We start from the raw sequence: 19,172 nt of genomic DNA, 5'->3' as shown, positions 1-19,172 counted from the left end.
TGCGAGGGGGAGTGAGGGGAATGGGGCAGTGCGAGGGGGAGTGAGGGGAATGGGGCAGTGCAAGGGGGAGTGAGGGGAATGGGGCAGTGTGAGGGGGAGTGTGGGGAATGGGGGAGTGAGGGGAATGGGGCAGTGAGGGGCAGTGAGGGGAATGCGGCAGTGAGGGGAATGGGGGAGTGAGGGGAATGGGGCAGTGAGGGGCAGTGAGGGGAATGGGGCAGTGAGGGGCAGTGAGGGGAATGGGGCAGTGTGAGGGGGAGTGAGGGGAATGGGGCAGTGAGGGGGAGTGTGGGGAATGGGGCAGTGCGAGGAATGGGGCCGTGAGGGGATTGGGGCCGTGAGGGGAATGGGGCCGTTAGGGGGAGTGAGGAGAATGGGGCCGTGAGTGGGAGTGAGGGGAATGGGGCAGTGCGAGGGGGAGTGAGGGGAATGGGGCAGTGCGAGGGGGAGTGAGGGGAATGGGGCAGTGAGGGGAATGGGGCAGTGAGGGGGAGTGAGGGGAATGGGGCAGTGAGGGGGAGTGAGGGGAATGGGGCAGTGAGGGGGAGTGAGGGGAATGGGGCAGTGAGGGGAATGGGGCAGTGAGGGGGAGTGAGGGGGATGGGGCAGTGAGGGGGAGTGAGGGGAATGGGGCAGTGAGGGGGAGTGAGGGGAATGGGGCAGTGAGGGGGAGTGAGGGGAATGGGGCAGTGAGGGGGAGTGAGGGGGATGGGGCAGTGAGGGGGAGTGAGGGGAATGGGGCAGTGAGGGGCAGTGAGGGGAATGGGGCAGTGAGGGGGAGTGAGGGGGATGGGGGAGTGAGGGGCAGTGAGGGGGAGTGAGGGGGATGGGGCAGTGAGGGGGAGTGAGGGGAATGGGGCAGTGAGGGGGAGTGAGGAGAATGGGGCAGTGCGAGGGGGAGTGAGGGGAGTGAGGGGAATGGGGCAGTGAGGGGGAGTGAGGGGAGTGAGGGGAATGGGGCAGTGCGAGGGGGAGTGAGAGGAATGGGGCAGTGTGAGGGGGAGTGTGGGGAATGGGGGAGTGAGGGGAATGGGGCAGTGAGGGGGAGTGAGGGGAATGGGGCAGTGAGGGGAATGGGGCAGTGAGGGGGAGTGAGGGGAATGGGGCAGTGAGGGGAATGGGGCAGTGAGGGGGAGTGAGGGGAATGGGGCAGTGAGGGGCAGTGGACATTGGTTGGGATGTTCACTTGTGATAGCGTGGCCTGGCATTCATGTGAATTCTGGGCTGTGGGTTTGTTGCAAGGCCCGAGAGTCTTGAGTAAATTTAACGATTTTGAATCTCTGTTTTTCTTCTTTTATTTTAGTCACGAAAGGGCAGCGACACTGATAAGGAGAAGAAAAGCTTAGATGGTAAAACAGACAATATCGGGAGTGGACGAGCTATCCCCATCAAACAGGTAAGTCACTATTCTGCTGCTTGACCCTGGGTCAGTGGAATCTGTTCCCACAATGTTAGAACGTCCTGTGTCCCTCAGGATCAGCAGGTGCTGTGGAGCAGGGACCTTCCCCTATCTGAATGTAGGGGCAGAGTCAGATCTCACTCAGACACTTTTCATTCGGTAACGGTTCCTGTTGTAGTCGGGGTTTCAAAAGCTTTCGACAACTGAAAGGTGCTGAGTTTAAGATAATGAACGAGAGTCGAGGGGTGAGATGGATTCTGTGCCTTTTGCAGCAGTGGTGCAGTAATGGCAGGGTCACACCATCCATTATCTTCCCCAGTGACAGATACTAACAGCTGTACCCTCGGCAGAGAAGCTGCACCAATGGCCACGGAGGGAGTCACCTTTCTGAAACTGTTTAAATGACGGTGAGAGGTTGTCATGTTCTGGGAGAGTGGCAGGTTTTGCTGTCACGCTGCGAGATGAAAGAGCTGACTGAGATCGGACTTTCAGGTTCATTTCGCCCCAAAGGCACTTGTGCTGTTTCAGACCTGTAAGCAGGAGTTTCATTGTGGTGATGATTTGAAGCAATCTGTTTATACCACATGGTGCAGGCCTGTGTTTTACACCGAGCTCTGGCTATGTCACTGAGGATTGCTGAATGTAGAGCCTGTGAGTGGGGTAATGTAGCTGTGTCAGGCCAGTTCTGTTACGGGGGTTATTCTGAATGATCTGCTGTCACTCTGCATCCTTTAATATTGGGCACATTTGTGCTGCTGCATGGACATGATATCTACCATTTGTAATCTGCCTTGTTTGTAGCTTTTGGAGTGTGCATGTAACAGACTTTCTGGGTGCCTTGTCTATGTTACAGATCTGTTTAAAACAGGTCCGTACATTACAAGGTGGTTTTATATGACAGGGGATCTTCAACCAGGTGGTGCATTTTACGAGTGTCTGTCTGGTATCTGTAGTGTGAATGAGAGCTGTTATACCATGTGCTCTGTATGCATGGTTTTGCTGAGAGCGTGTGTGGTTATGGAGCCATTACAGCAATAAAGGAGGCTGTTTGGCTCATCAAGGACATGCCAACTCTCAGTCCCATTCCCCTATTCTAACCCTGGGGTCCTGCAAGTTTATTTCTCACAACTAACCATCCAATTTTCTTTGGAAATCGCTGATCGTCTCTACCCCCCACCTCTCTCGTAGACAATGAGTTCCAGGTCATTCTCATTTGCTGTGTAAAAATGTTCTTCCTGACATACCCCCAGTATCTCTTGCCTAACGCCTTAAATCTGTGTACTCTACTCCTTGTACTATCATGTAATTGGAAAAGCCTTTCTTTGTCTTGGGGAATAAGTAGCCTGAAGGCTTTTTCGGCAGAGTGCACCTTCGATATAGTACTTAACTTCTAAGCATGAGAGGAGGTACTGTTTACAAGATAAGGAGCAGTCCGAGAGAGGTAGTGGCACACAACAAGACGTGAGAGCTGAGGTGTCCAGGCATTAATGAGGTGGGAGATTGGTTGGTGAGTTTTATGGTGGTTTTCTTACTCTAAGCTGGGGCAATAGTTTAAACCAATACTCTGGAGCTATAAGTGTTGCAGTAAATTTATAGCTTAACTCGTTAAACTGCTTAATATCAATAGAAATAATTGTTGAGTGAAACTTCCAAGCTTCAAATTCTAATTAGTTAAACAAAATGCAATAAAGGAGGCAGGGCAGGTGACGTGTTGCATCTTTAGTGTGTGGGGCTAGAGGACAATGAGTGATCCACATCAATCACATCTCTAATTCAGGAGCTTTGGCTTGGGGTTAATGAGCTGGAGTCTGAGCTTCGAGTACTGCACTGCATTGGAGAGGCAGAAATTGTGTTCCAGAAGGTAGTCACAGCCCTAACTTTAAGCAATACTGGTTCGATCCATTGTCGGGAAGTGGAGGGTGTGACTATGAGTGAGGCAGGTATGGTGATCCCGAAGGTAACACTGGTGGAGCTTCAGCCCCTGTACTTGTCCAGCAGGTTTGAAGTTCTTCCAACAAGAGCAGAGACTGTAGAGAGTAGGAGCAAACTGAGCACGGTTTCATTGTACAGGGGACATTAAAGTGAGGGGGGTTAAAAAAGAAACAGTGGTGGTGGGGGGCAGTATGATCGGTATAGGGGGGGCGGATAGATATTGTTCTCTGCAGCCACAAATATGAGATCCAAAGGCAGTGTTAAGTTCCGTGTGCAGGGTTAAGGAGATCTCCTTCGACCTCGAGATGAACTTGGAGTCGGAAGGGAAGGATCCAGTTGTCATGCTCCACATGGGGGCCAACACAATGGTGAAGCTATCAACCTAAATTAAAAAGCGGAACCACAAAGGTAATCATCTCTGGATTACTACCCAAGTCATGAGCCAAGTCGCATTGAGTAAATAAGATCTCAGAGTTGAGTTTATGGCTCTCGGTTGGTATGGGAGAAATGGGTTCAGTTCATGGAGCACTGACACCAAAACTGGGGAAAGTGGGAGCTGGACCATTGGGGCAATCTTCACCAGAACCATGCTGGGACCAGTAACCTGGTGAATCATATGATTCTGGCTGTCGAGAGGGCTTTAAACTAAATAGTAGCCTGAGGTGGGAGGTACAGTGAGGGAAGGGTTCACATGAGACAAGATCCAGAAAGAAGTCTCACAACACCAGGTTAAAGTCCAACAGGTTTATTTGGAATCACGAGCTTTCGGTGCGCTGCTCCTTCATCAGGTGAGTGGAGGTAGGTTCACAAACACGGCGTATATAGGCAAAGACACAATTACTCCATCGAGCAATTACAGATTGGAATGTGAAGAATGGTTAGAATGTGAGTCTTTACAGGTACAAACAGTGTGCGTGGTGAGAGCGATAATCACAGGTTAAAGGGGTATGAATTGCCTCAAGTCAGGACAGTTTGGAAGATTTTGCAAACCAAGGCAGTATGGTGGGGGTTACAAGTGTGACATGAACCCAAGATCCTAGTTGAGGCCGTCCTCATGGGTGTGGAACTTGGCTATCATCTCCACCTCAAGATTCAGAAAGTTAATGAAGAAAAAAAAGGCAATAGTTCAAGGATAGTAGTGGGAACTTGTGCATGGAGTCAGAAGAGATAGGAGAGGCGATGAATGCATACTTTTCTTCAGTGTTCACCAAGGAGAGGGGCCATGTTTTTCAGGATGAGAGTGTGATACAGGCTGATAGGCTGGAGGAGGCAGATGTTCTGAGGGAAGATGTATTAGCAATTTTGAAAAACCTGAAGGTCGATAAGTCCCCTGGGCCAGATGAGATATATCCTAGGATTCTTTGGGAGACAAGGGATGAGATTGCAGAGCCTTTGGCTTTGATCTTTGGGTCCTCACTGTCCACGGGGATAGTGTCAGAGGACTGGAGAGGGGCGAATGTTGTTCCTCTGTTCAAGAAAGGAAATAGGAATGACCCTGGTAATTATAGGCTGGTTAGTCTTACTTCGGTGGTCGGTAAATTAATGGAAAAGGTCCTGAGGGATAGGATTTAGAAAAGGTCCTGAGGGATAGGGATTTAGAAAGATGCAGCTTAATCCGGGATAGTCAACACGGATTCGTGAAGGGTAAGTCTTGCCTCACAAATTTGATTGAATTTTTTGAGGAGGTAACTAAGTATGTCGATGACGGTAGAGCAGTTGATGTCATATACATGGATTTTAGAAAGGTGTTTGATAAGGTCCCCCATGGTCGGCTCATGAAGAAAGTAAGGAGGTGTGGGATAGAGGGAAATTTGGCCGATTGGATAAGTAACTGGCTATCTCATAGAAAGAGTTTTAACAACACCAGGTTAAAGTCCAATGGGTTTATTTGGTAGCAAATACCATTAGCTTTCGGAGCGCTGCTCCTTCGTCAGATGGAGTGGAAATGTGCTCTCAAACAGGGCACAGAAACACAAAATCAAGTTACAGAATACTGATTAGAATGCGAATCCCTACAGCCAACCAGATCTTAAAGATACAGATAATGTGGGTGGAGGAAGCATTAAGCACAGGTTAAAGAGATGTGTTTTGTCTCCAGACAGAACAGCTAGTGAGATTCTGCAAGTTCAGGAGGCAAGCTGTGGGGGTTACTGATAATGTGACATAAATCCAACATCCCGCTTTAGGTCGTCCTCGTGTGCGGAACTTGGCTATCAGTTTCTGCTCAGCGACTCTGCGCTGTCGTGTGTTGTGAAGGCTGCCTTGGAGAACGCTTACCTGAAGATCAGAGGCTGAATGCACGTGACTGCTGAAGTGTTCCCCCACAGGAAGAGAACAGTCTTGCCTGGTGATTGTCGAGCGGTGTTCATTCATCCGTTGTCGTAGCGTCTGCATGGTTTCCCCAATGTACCATGCCTCGGGACATCCTTTCCTGCAGCGCATCAGGTAGACAACGTTGGCTGAGTTGCAAGAGTATGTACCGTGTACCTGGTGGGTGGTGTTCTCACGTGAGATGATGGCATCCGTGTCGATGATCCGGCACGTCTTGCAGAGGTTGCTGTGGCAGGGTTGTGTGGTGTCGTGGTCACTGTTCTCCTGAAGGCTGGGAGATGCTCCTCCGGAGCCTTCAACATGTCATTGATGAAGACGAACATCTCGCCAAGGCCATCCCCACACCCCCAACACGAATCCGTGTTGACTATCCCGGATTAAGCTGCATCTTTCTAAATCCCTATCCCTCAGGACCTTTTCTAAATCCTATCCCTCAGGACCTTTTCCATTAATTTACCGACCACCGAAGTAAGACTAACCAGCCTATAATTACCAGGGTCACCCCGATGTGCCGGATCATCGACACGGATGCCATCATCTCACGTGAGAACACCACCCACCAGGTACACAGTACATACTCTTGCAACTCGGCCAACGTTGTCTACCTGATACGCTGCAGGAAAGGATGTCCCGAGGCATGGTACATTGGGGAAACCATGCAGACGCTACGACAACGGATGAATGAACACCGCTCGACAATCACCAGGCAAGACTGTTCTCTTCCTGTGGGGGAGCACTTCAGCAGTCACGGGCATTCAGCCTTGGATCTTCAGGTAAGCGTTCTCCAAGGCGGCCTTCACAACACACGACAGCGCAGAGTCGCTGAGCAGAAACTGATAGCCAAGTTCCGCACACATGAGGACGGCCTAAACCGGGATGTTGGATTTATGTCACATTATCAGTAACCCCCACAGCTTGCCTCCTGGACTTGCGGGCTGTTCTGTCTGGAGACAATACACATCTCTTTAACCTGTGCTTAATGCTTCCTCCACCCACATTGTCTGTATCTTTAAGATCTGGTTGGCTGTAGGGATTCGCATTCTAATCAGTATTCTGTAACTTGATTTTGTGTTTCTGTGCCCTGTTTGAGAGCACATTTTCACTCCATCTGACGAAGGAGCAGCGCTCCGAAAGCTAATGGTATTTGCTACCAAATAAATCTGTTGGACTTTAACCTGGTGTTGTTAAAACTCTTACTGTGTTCACCCCAGTCCAACGCCGGCATCTCCACATCATATCTCATAGAAGACAGAGGGTGGTGGTGGATGGAAAATTTTCAGACTGGAGACCAGTTACCAGCGTTGTACCACAAGGATCAGTGCTGGGTCCTCTGATATTTGTGATTTTTATAAATGACTTGGAGGAGGGGGCTGAAGGGTGGATCAGTAAATTTGTGGATGACACTAAGATTGGTGGAGTAGTGGATGAGGTGGAGGGCTGTTGTAGGCTCCAAAGAGACATTGATAAGATGCAGAGCTGGGCCGAAAAATGGCAGATGGAGTTTAACCCTGATAAGTGCGGACAAATTTTGGTAGGACAAATTTGAATGCGGATTACAGGGTCAAAGGTAGGGTTCTGAGGAATGTGGAGGAACAGAGAGATCTTGGGGTTCATATCCACAGATCTCTGAAGGTTGCCACTCAAGTGGATAGAGCCGTGAAGAAGGCCTATAGTGTGTTAGCGTTTATTAACGGGGGATTTGAGTTTAAGAGCCGTGGGGTTATGCTGCAACTGTACAGGACCTTGGTGAGACCACATTTGGAATATTGTGTGCAGTTCTGGTCACCTCACTATAAGAAGGATGTGGAAGCATTGGAAAGAGTGCAAAGGAGATTTACCAGGATGCTGCCTGGTTTGGAGGGTAGGTCTTATGAGGAAAGGTTGAGGGAGCTAGGGCTTTTCTCTTTAGAGCGGAGGAGGTTGAGAGGTGACTTAATAGAGGTTTATAAAATGATGAGGGGGATAGATAGAGTGGACGTTCAGAGACTATTTCCTCGGGTGGATGTAGCTGTTACTAGGGGGCATAACTATAAGGTTTGTGGTGGAAGATATAGGAGGGATGTCCGAGTTAGGTTCTTTACTCAGAGAGTGGTTGGGGTGTGGAATGGACTGCCTGCTGTGATAGTGGAGTCGGACACTTTAGGAACTTTCAAGCAGTTATTGGATAGGCACATGGAGCACACCAGGATGATAGGGAGTGGGATAGCTTGATCTTGGTTTCGGAAAAGGTTCGGCGCAACATCGTGGGCCGAAGGGCCTGTTCTGTGCTGTACTGTTCTATGTTGTATAGCAGACTAATGCCGAAGGTGAAGTCGCATGGGATCAGAGGTGAGCTGGCAAGGTGGATACAAATCTGGCTCAGTCAAAGAAGACAGAGGGTAGCAGTGGAAGGGTGCGTTTCTGAATGGAGGGCGGTGACAAGTGGTGTTCCTCAGGGATCAGTGCTGGGACCTTTGCTGTTTGTAATATATATAAATGATTTGGAGGAAAATGTAACTGGATTGATTAGTAAGTTTACGGACGACACAAAGGTTGGTGGATTTGCGGATAGCGATGAGGACCATCAGAGGATACAGCAGGATATAGATCGGTTGAAGACTTGGGCGGAGAGGTTGCAGATGGGGTTTAATCTGGACAAATGTGAGGTAATGCATTTTGGAAGATCTAATACAGATAGGAAATATACAGTAAATGGCAGAACCCTTGAATATTGATAGGCAAAGGGATCTGGGTGTACAGGTACACAGGTCGCTGAAAGTTGCAACACAGGTGGAGAAGGTAGTCAAGAAGGCATACGGCATGCTTGCCTTCATTGGGTGGTGTTTAAAAATTGGCAAATCATGTTGCAGCTTTATAGAACCTTAGTTAGGCCGCACTTGGAATATAGTGTTCAATTCTGGTCGCTACACTACCAGAAGGATGTGGAGGCTTTGGAGAGGTACAGAAAAGATTTACCAGGATGTTGCCTGGTATGGAGGGCATTAGCTATGAGGAGAGGTTGGAGAAACTTGGTTTGTTCTCACTGGAATGACGGACCCCGCATCTTTACCCCACAAATCACCATAACCTATACAATTTTGGACACTCGGGCAATTTAGTATTGCATACCTAACCTGCACAACTTTGGATTGTGGGAGTTAACCGGAACATCCGGAGGAAACCCATGCAGATATGGGGAGAAGGTGCAAACTCCATACTGCCATCCAAGGCTGGAATTGAACACAAGTCCCTCGCGTTGTGAGGCCGCTGTGCTAATCACCGTGCTGCCCTAGAAGGATGAGTTGAGTGTAAAGTGGAAATAAACATGGTTTGAAAACTATCACAAAGGTGTGGTTGCAAAGTTATCAAAGATGGGAACTGAATTTTCATGGGAATATTCCATTTCAAAGGAAAAGAGAAAAGGAAAAGGAGGTGGAACAGCTCTGTTAGTAGCACAGAAACATAGAAAATAGGAGGAGGCCATTCGGCCCTTTCAGCCTGCACCCATTCAATATGATCATGGCTGACCATGCACTGTCAGTATCCCACTCCCGCTTTCTCTCCATACCCCTTGATCCTTTTAGCTGCAAGGACCATGTCCAGCTCCCTCTTGAACATATCTAATAAACTGGCCCCAACAGCTTTCTGTAGTCGGGAATTCCATAGGTTAACCACTCTCTGAGTAAAGAAGTTCTTCCTTATCTCAGTCCTGAATGGCTTATCCCTTATTCTTAGACTGTGACCCCTAATTCTGCAGTTCGCCAACATCAGGAACATTCTTCCCGCATCTAGCCTGTTCCAGTCCCATCAGGATTTTATATGTTTCCATGAGATCCCTCTCATTCTTCTAAATTCCAGTGAGTCGAAGTCCAGTCGATCCAGTCTCTCTTCATATGTCAGTCGTACCCTTCTGGGAATCAGTCTGGTGAACCTTCGCTGGACTCCCTCTAAACAAGAATGTCCTTCCTCAGACTAGGAGACCAAAACTGCACATAATACTTCAGGTGTGGCCTCACCAAGGCCCTGTATAACTGCAGCAAGACATCCTTACTCCTATACTCAAATCCTCTTGCTATGAAGGCCAGCATGCCATTAGCTTTCCTCACTACCTGCTGTACCTGCATTCCAACCTTCAGCGACTGTTCCACCATATGCTGTATGAGGCATGAATTGGCCATGATGGACTGGGAAACATTACTGAAAGGAAAGACTGTGGACAGGCAATGGCGGGCATTTAAAGAACGAATAGGTGAATTCCAGAAATTGTTTATACCTGTTTGGCACCAGAGTATAATGGAATTGTGGCCAAACCATGGCTTACAAAGGAAATTAGAGATAGTGTCAGATTCAAGGAAGAAGCATTCAAATTGGCAAGAAAAAACAATAAGCCTGAGGATTGGGAGCAGTTTAAAATTCAGCAAAGGAGGACCAAGAAGGGAAAAATAGAGTATGAAAGTAAACTAGCGGGAAAAGTTTCTATCGATATGTAAAGAGAAAAAATTGACAAAAACGAATGTAGGCCCCTTACAGACAGAAACAGGAGAACTCATAACGGGGAATAAAGAAATGGCTGAGGAATTAAATTTGTACTTTGCTTCAGTCTTAACAAAGGAAGACATGAATAATGTACCAGAAATTCTGAGAGAAACATGTTTTAATGAGGAGCTAAAGGAAATCAGCATTAGTAGAGAAATGGTTTTGGGTAAATTGATGGCATTGAAGGTGGATAAATCTCCAGGTCCTGATAATCTTCAGAGTACTTAAGGAAGTGGCCCTGGAAATAGTAGATCCATTGGTGGCTATTTTCCAAAATTCTTTGGACTCCGGAATAGTTCCTACAGATTGGAGGGTAGTTAATGTAAGCCCGCTATTCAGAAAGGGAGGTAGAGAGAAAACGGGGAACTATAGACCAGTCAGCCAAACGTCGGTACTGGGGAAGTTGCTGGAGTCTATTATCAAGGATTTCATAACTCAGCATTTGGAAGGCAGTGGTATATTCAGACAAAGTCAGCATGGATTTACAAAAGGGAAATCAGGCTTGACGAATCTATTGGAATTTTTTGAGGATGTAACTAGTAGAGTTGATTGATGAGAACCAGTGGATGTGGTTTATTTAGACTTTCAGAAGGCTTTTGACAAGGGCTCACATAACAGACTACTATGTAAAGTTAAAACGCTTGTGATTGCAGGTAATGTCTCGAGATGACAGAAAGCTGGTTAGCAGAAAGGAAGCAAAGAGTTTATAGAAACCCTACAGTGCAGAAGGAGGCCATTCGGCCCATCGAGTCTGCACCGACCACAATCCCACCCAGGCTCTACCCCCACATATTTTACCCACTAATCCCTCTAACCTACGCATCCCAGGACTCTAAGGGGCAATTTTTTTAACCTGGCCAATCAACCTAACCCGCACATCTTTGGACTGTGGGAGGAAACCGGAGCACCCGGAGGAAACCCACGCAGACACGAGGAGAATGTGCAAACTCCACACAGACAGTGACCCGAGCCGGGAATCGAACCCGGGTCCCTGGAGCTGTGAAGCAGCAGTGCTAACCACTGTGCTACCGTGCTGCCCCAGGGTTGGTATAAGTGGGTCTTTTTCTGATTGGCAGTTAGTGACTAGTGGGGTTCCGCAGGGATCTGTGCTGGGACCCCAACTGTTCACATTATATATTAATGATTAGGAAGCAGGAACTGAATTTATTATCTCCAAATTTGCAGATGATACAAAGTGGGGTGGGAGGGTGAGCTGTGAGGAGGATGCAGAGATGCTTCAGCATGACTTGGACAGGCTGAGTTCGTGGGCATCAAAAAGTTCCACAAGATTTGTCAAGCACGATTTCCCTTTAGTGAATCCATGCTGACTTGGACTGATCTGTCACCGCTTTGCAAATGCTCAGTTATTACATCCTTGATAATTGACTCCTGCATTTTCCCCACAACCGATGTCAGGCTAACCGGTCTATAATTCCCCGTTTTCTCTCTCCCTCCTGTTTTAAAAAGTGGGGTTACATTAGCTACCCTCCTATCCACCGGAACTCTTCCAGAGTCTATAGAATGCTGGAAAATGATCACCAATGCGTCCACTATTTCTGGGGCCACTTCGTTGAGTACTCTGGGATGCAGAGCATCAGGATTTTAATCCCAGCAATTTCCCCAATACAATTTCCTGACTAATAAGGATTTCCTTTAGTTCCTTCTTCATGCTTTGTCCCCTAGTATTTCTGGAAGATTATTTGTGTCTTCCTTCGTGAAGACAGATCCAAAGTATTTGTTCAGCTGGTCTGCCATCTCTTTGTTGCCCATTATAAATTCACTCCCTGATTCTAACTGTAAGGGACCTACATTTGCCTTCACCAGTCTTTCTCTCTTCACATCTCTATAGAAGCTTTTGCAGTCAGTTTTTATGTTTTCTGCAAGCTTACTCTTGTATTCTATTTTCCCCTTCTGAATTAGACCCTTTGTCCTCCTCTGCTGGATTTTAAATTTCTCCCAGTCCTCAGCTTTGCTGCTTTTTCTGGTCACTTTATCTGCCTCCTCTTTGGCTTTAACACTATCCCTGATTTCCCTTGTTAGCCATGGATGAGCAACCTTCCCCGTTTTACTCTTATGCCAGACAGGGATGTACAGTTAGAACATAGAACATTACAGCGCAGTACAGGCCCTTCGGCCCTTGATGTTGCGCCGACCAGTGAAACCAATCTAAAGCCCCTCTAATCTACACTATTCCAATATCATCCATATGTTTATCCAATGACCATTTAAATCCCCTTAATGTTGGCGAGTCCACTACTGTTGCAGGCAGGGCATTCCACGCCCTTACTACTCTCTGAGTGAGGAACCTACCTCTAACATCTGTCCTATATTTATCACCCCTCAATTTAAAGCTATGTCCCCTCGTGCTAGCCATCACCATCCAAGGAAAAAGGCTCTCACTATCCACCCTATCTAATCCTCTGATCATCTTATATGCCTCTATTAAGTCACCTCTTAACCACCTTCTCTCTAACGAAAACAGCCTCAAGTCCCTCAGCCTTTCCTCATAAGACCTTCCCACCATACCAGGCAACATCCTGGTAAATCTCGTCTGCACCCTTTCCAATGCTTTATATGGATTTTAGCAAGGCGTTTGATAAGGTCCCCCATGCAAGGCTTCTAGAAAAAGTGAGATGGCATGGGATCCAAGGGGCTGCTGCCCTGTGGATCCAAAACTGGCTTGCCCAAAGGAGGCAGAGAGTGTGTATAGATGGGTCCTTTTCTAAATGGAGGTCGGTCACCAGTGGTGTGCCCCAGGGATCTGTTCTGGGACCTTGCTGTTTGTCATTTTCATAAATGACCTGGATGAGGAAGTGGAGGGATGGGTTGGTAAATTTGCCGACGATACGAAGGTTGGTGGGGTTGTGGATAGTCTGGAGGGATGTCAGAAGTTACAGAGGGACATAGATAGGATGCAAGACTGGGTGGAGAAGTGGCAGATGGACTTCAACCCAGATAAATGCGTAGTGGTCCATTTTGGCAGGTCAAATGGGATGAAGGAGTACAATATAAAGGGAAAGACTCTTAGTACCGTGGAGGATCAGAAGGACCTTGGGGTCCGGGTCCATAGGACTCTAATATCAGCCCCGCAGGTGGAGGAGGTGGTTAAGAAGGCGTATGGTGTGCTGGCCTTTATCAATTGAGGGATTGAGTTTAGGAGTCCGGGGATAATGATGCAGCTATATAAGACCCTCGTCAGACCCCACTTGGAGTACTGTGCTCAGTTCTGGTCGCCTCATTACAGGAAGGATGTGGAAAAGATTGAAAGGGTGCAGAGCAGATTTACAAGGATGTTGCCTGGATTGAGTGGCATGCCTTATGAGGATAGGCTGAGGGAGCTCGGTCTTTTCTCCTTGGGGAGACGTAGGATGAGAGGAGACCTAATAGAGGTATATAAGATGTTGAGAGGCATAGATCGGGTGGACTCTCAGAGGCTTTTTCCCAGGGTGGAAATGGCTGCTACGAGAGGACACAGGTTTAAGGTGCTGGGGGGGTAGGTACAGGGGAGATGTTAGGGGGAAGTTTTTCACACAGAGGGTGGTGGGCGAGAGGAATCGGCTGCCGTTAGTGGTGGTGGAGGCAAACTCAATAGGGTCTTTTAAGAGACTCCTGGATGAGTACATGGGACTTAATAGGATGGAGGGTTATAAGTAGGCCTAAAAGGTAGGGATATGTTCGGCACAACTTGTGGGGCCGAAGGGCCTGTTTTGTGTTGTAGTTTTTCTATGTTTCTATGTTTCTATCCTTCCTATAATGCGGCGACCAGAACTGTACGTAATACTCCAAGTGTGGCCGCACCAGAGTTTTGTTTAGCTGCAACATGACCTCCTGGCTCCGAAACTCAATCCCTCTACCAATAAAAGCTAATACACCAACGCCTTCTTAACAACCCTATCAACCTGGGTGCCAACTTTCAGGGATCTATGCACATGGACACCGAGATCTCTCTGTTCATCCACACTACCAAGTATCTTACCATTAGCCCAGTACTCTGTATTCCTGTTACTCCTTCCAAAGTGAATCACCTCTCACTTTTCCGCATTAAACTCCATTTGCCACCTCTCAGCCCAGCTCTGCAGCTGATCTATGTCCCTCTGTAACCTGCAACATCCTTCCGGACTGTCCACAACTCCACCAACTTTAGTGTCATCCGCAAATTTACTAACCCATCTTTCTACGCCCTCTTCCAGGTCATTTATAAAATTGACAAACAGCAGTGGCCCCAAAACAGATCCTTGCGGTACACCGCTAGTAACTGAACTCCAGGATGAATATTTCCCATCAACCACCACTCTCTGTTTTCTTACAGCTAGCCAATTTCTGATCCAAACTGCTAAATCACCCTCAATCCCATGTGTCCGTATTTTCTGCAATAGCTTACCATGGGGAACCTTATCAAACGCTTTACTGAAATCCATATACACCACATCAACTGCTTTACCCTTATCTGCCTCTTTGGCCACCTTCTCAAAGAACTCAATAAGGTTTGTGAGGCACGACCTACCCTTCACAAAACCGTGCTGACTATCCCTAATCAAATTATTCCTTTCTAGATGATTATAAATCCTATCTCTTATAATCCTTTCCAAAACTTTGCCCACAACAGAAGTAAGGCTCACTGGTCTATAATTACCAGGGTTGTCTCTACTTCCCTTCTTGAACAAGGGGACAACATTTGCTATCCTCCAGTCTTCTGGCACTATTCCTGTAGACAATGACGACATAAAGATCAAAGCCAAAGGCTCTGCAATCTCCTCCCTAGCCTCCCAGAGAATCCTCGGATAAATCCCATCCGGCTCAGGGGACTTATCTATTTTCACACTTTCCAGAATTGCTAACACCTCCTCCTTATGAACCTCAATCCCGTCTAGTCCAATAGCCCGCATCTCAGTATTCTCCTCGACAACATTGTCTTTTTCCTGTGTGAATACTGATGAAAAATATTCATTTAGCGCCTCTCCTATCTCTTCAGACTCCACGCACAACTTCCCACTACTGTCCTTGACTGGCCCTAATCTTACCCTCGTCATTCTTTTATTCCTGACATACCTATAGAAAGCTTTAGGATTTTCCTTGATCCTACCTGCCAAAGACTTCTCATGTCCCCTCCTGGCTCTTCTTAGCTCTCTCTTTAGGTCCTTCCTGGCTAACTTGTAACTCTCAAGCGCTCTAACTGAGCCTTCACGTCTCATCTTTACATAAGTCTCCTTCTTCCTCTTCACAAGAGAATCAACTTCTTTAGTAAACCAGTTGTTGAAGTTCATCCAGGTTTTCTTTAAATGTCTGCCATTGGCTATCCACTGTCAACCCCTCAAGTATCCTTTGCCAGCTTATCCTAGCCAGTGCATGTCTCATACCATCAAAGTTAGTTTTCCTCAAGTTCAGCACCCTAGTCTCAGACTTAACTGTGTCACCCTCCATCTTAATGAAGGATTCTCCCATATTATGGTCACTCTTCCCCAAAGAATCTCGCACCATAAGGTTGCTAATTAATCCTCCCTCATTACACAATACCCAGTCTTGGACGGCCTGCTCTCTAGTTGGTTCCTTCACATATTGGTTGAGAAAACCATCCCTTGTACATTCCAGGAAATCCTCCTCCATCGCATTGCTACCAGTTTGGTGAGCCCAATCAATATGCAGATTGAAGTCACCCATAATACCTGCTGTACCCTTACTGCGCACATCCCTAATTTCCTGCTTGATGCCATCCTCAATCCCCAATTGGTGGTCTGTACAAAACTCCCACCAGAGTTTTTTGTCTTTTGTTGTTCCGCAGCTCCACCCACACAGATTCCACATCGTCCAGGCTAATGTCCTTCCTTACTATTGTGTTAATCTCCTCTTTAACCAGCAACGCCGCCCCACCCCTTTTCCTTTCCGTCTATCTTTCCTGGATATTGAATATCCCTGGATGTTGAGTTCCCATCCGTGGTCACCCTGGAGCCAGGTCTCCGTGATCCCAATTACATCATATCCGTTAATGACTGTCTATGCAGTTAATTCATCCACCTTATTACAAACGCCCCTCGCACTGAGACACAGAGCCTTCAGGCTTGTTTCTTTGGCATTTATTGCCCTCTTAGAATTATGATGTAATGTGACCCTTTTTGATTTTTGTCTTTGGTTTCTCTGCCTTCCACTTTTCCCCTTCCTGCCTTTTGTTTCTGTCCCACTTTACTTCCCTCTGGCTTCCTGTATCAGTTCCCATCCCCCTGCCACATTATACATATGCACTATGAGAATGAGTATAGCAGTGAGAAATGATCTTGGCTTAGAAGATCAAGATTTCATAGAAATCATAGAAATCATAGAAACCCTACAGTGCAGAAGGAGGCCATTCGGCCCATCGAGTCTGCACCGACCACAATCCCACCCAGGCCCTACCCCCACATATTTACCCACTAATCCCTCTAACCTACGCATCCCAGGACTCTAAGGGGCAATTTTTTTTAACCTAGCCAATCAACCTAACCCGCACATCTTTGGACTGTGGGAGGAAACCGGAGCACCCGGAGGAAACCCACGCAGACACGAGGAGAATGTGCAAACTCCACACAGACAGTGACCCGAGCCGGGAATCGAACCCAGGACCCTGGAGCTGTGAAGCAGCAGTGCTAACCACTGTGCTACCGTGCCGCCCCCTTTAGAATTAGTTTGGTGGAGATAAGAAAATAGCAAAGGAAATAAGTCACTATTGGGAGTAGTTTATTGTCTTATAATCATGGTTATACTGCAGAGCAGGAAATAAATCGAGGAATAATGGGGATTTGTAAGAGAGGTTCTGCAATAATTGTGCGTGATTTTAATCTTCACGTAAGTTGAACGAGTCACATAGACAAAGGTAGCCTTGAGAATGAATTCATAGTCTGTTCAGGACAATTTCTACAATATGTTGTAGATCCAGCCAGGGCCAGATTCCTTTCGATCTGTTCATATATAATGGGATAGGAATAGTGAAGGACCTCACAGTAAGGGATCCTTTCGGTAAGATTGATCAAAATATGGAATAATTTCACATTCAGTTTGCGGGTGAGGAAGCAGAGTCTGGAACTTAAATAAAGGCGATTTCCAATGGTATGGAGCTAAAGTGGATGTAAAAACATGTTTAAAGGTAAGATAGTCACTGAGCAGCAGCAAACCTTTGAGGAGATACTTCATAGTTCTCAAAAGATATATTCCATCGAGAAAGTAAGATTCTGTGGTGCGCACTGTGGTTAGCACTGTGGTTAGCACTGTGGTTAGCACTGTGGTTAGCACTGTGGTTAGCACTGTGGTTAGCACTGTGGCGCGCACTGTGGTTAGCACTGTGGTTAGCACTGTGGTTAGCACTGCTGCTTCACAGCACCAGGGACCTGGGTTTGACCTCGGGTCACTGTCTGTGTGGAGTCTGCTCATTCTCCCCGTGTCTGCGTGGGTTTCCTCCGGGTGCTCCGGTTTCCTCTCTCAGTCCGAAAGACGTGCTGGTTAGCTGGATTGGCCATGCTAAATTCCCCCTCAGTGCACCGCAGGCACCGCAGTGTGGCGACTCAGGGATTTTCACAGTAACTTCATTGTGGTGTTAATGTAAGCCTACTTGTGACAATAATAAATACACTTTAAACTTTTAACTATGAGAACAATGTGGCTCAATAAGGAGAAGTGGTGGTGGCAGAGTGGGTAATGTCACTTGACTGATCGCCCAGTGGTTGAGGAAAATGCTGAGGGTATATGGGATCAGATCCCACCGTGACAACTGGTGGAATTTTTAAAAATTGCAGAAGGATTTGAGTACAGCTGTGAAGATGTCTTGCTGCAATTGGTGAGACCACAGCTGGAGTATTGTGTAGAGTCCCTTACCTCAGGAAGGATATATTGCCATGGGGGAGTGCAGCAAAGATTCACCGGACTGATTCCTGGCATGGTGGGGTCGTCCAATAAGGAAATAGTGAGGAGGCTGGACCTGTATTCTCTACAGTTCAGAAGAGTGAGAATCGATTTTATTGAAACTTAACAAGATGCTGGTTCCTATCGCAGGGAGGCCGGGGGGGGGGGGGGGGGAGACGGCAGCTCTGATTTCTGGGAGGCAGGGGAGGGGCAGGGGGAGGGGGGAGAGAGAGGGCAGTTCTGACCGCAGTGGGGGAGAGAGATAGATGCCAGCTCTGTTCGCGGGGGTGACTGGTGGCTGGTGGGGGGGGGGGTGGGGGGGGGGGGGTTAGTAGGAGGCCCCGCGACCTCCATGGTGGGGGAGGGTAGGAGAAGTGGGTGGGGTGGGATGAAGGTTGTTACTTTTTTCTCTGAGGCCCCGCCTTCGACATGATGACCCAATTGCTTTTTTTCAACAAAATATCAGAGGATGTGGTGAGAAACACCAGTTTTCAGTTAGACTCTGAGGAGGCAATCTTACAAAAAGAATTTTAAATGCTGAATGGACGTGAAAACGGCAGAGTTTTAGACTTGTTTTTTTGCAGAGTTGAAAACTGAAATCTTATGACAAAAGTAAAGCCACAGTTGATTCCCGCCAGCAGAGGGAGGGTATGGAGCCTAATGTGGGCGTGAAGTCAATTGCTGAACTCTAGGGGTGCCATTGCACCAGTTTCCTGGCAGCTCTCCCGTTACTTCCCCTGCCCATGGACATGGGAACCCACTGGTGATCGCTCCCCGTGACGGGCTCCCCCCACCTCCCCGGACATCGCTCTCCCCCCCCGGACATCGCCCTCCTCCAGCTCACCCCTGTTACCAGACATCGCCCTCCCGCAGTCCACCTCCGTTGCCCCAGATGTCGACACATCCTCCTATTGCCATCGCAATGGCACCCTAAAATAGTCTCTGCCCCACCCCCTACCGGCGAGAATCACATCTGCCCTTTTTTTTACTGAATGCCGTATAATTGTGACTTGGAGCTCGTCCACAAAATCAGCGCAATTCTATCCCATTTGCGTGCTCAGTTGGCACTTGAATTGTTTTGGTAAGGTCACCCCCTCTGCCATTTGTTGGTAAGATTCTGCGGATATTT

At 47.6% G+C, this 19,172-nt stretch overlaps 1 protein-coding gene across 4 annotated transcripts in view; it reads left to right on the top strand.

The window, feature by feature from the left end:
- agap3 (ArfGAP with GTPase domain, ankyrin repeat and PH domain 3) overlaps window positions 1–19,172 on the top strand; it is an 805,117-nt gene that overhangs the window by 433,270 nt on the left and 352,675 nt on the right. For all 4 annotated transcript variants that reach the window (XM_078215551.1, XM_078215552.1, XM_078215555.1 and 1 more), the window contains exon 9: window positions 1,304–1,396. In XM_078215551.1, coding sequence (XP_078071677.1) covers window positions 1,304–1,396 — 93 coding nt within the window. The remainder of the gene's footprint in view (window positions 1–1,303; window positions 1,397–19,172) is intronic.

Source organism: Mustelus asterias, chromosome 7, assembly GCF_964213995.1.
Source record: "Mustelus asterias chromosome 7, sMusAst1.hap1.1, whole genome shotgun sequence".
NCBI lineage: Eukaryota > Metazoa > Chordata > Chondrichthyes > Carcharhiniformes > Triakidae > Mustelus > Mustelus asterias.
This window is presented reverse-complemented; position numbering and strand designations above follow the sequence as displayed.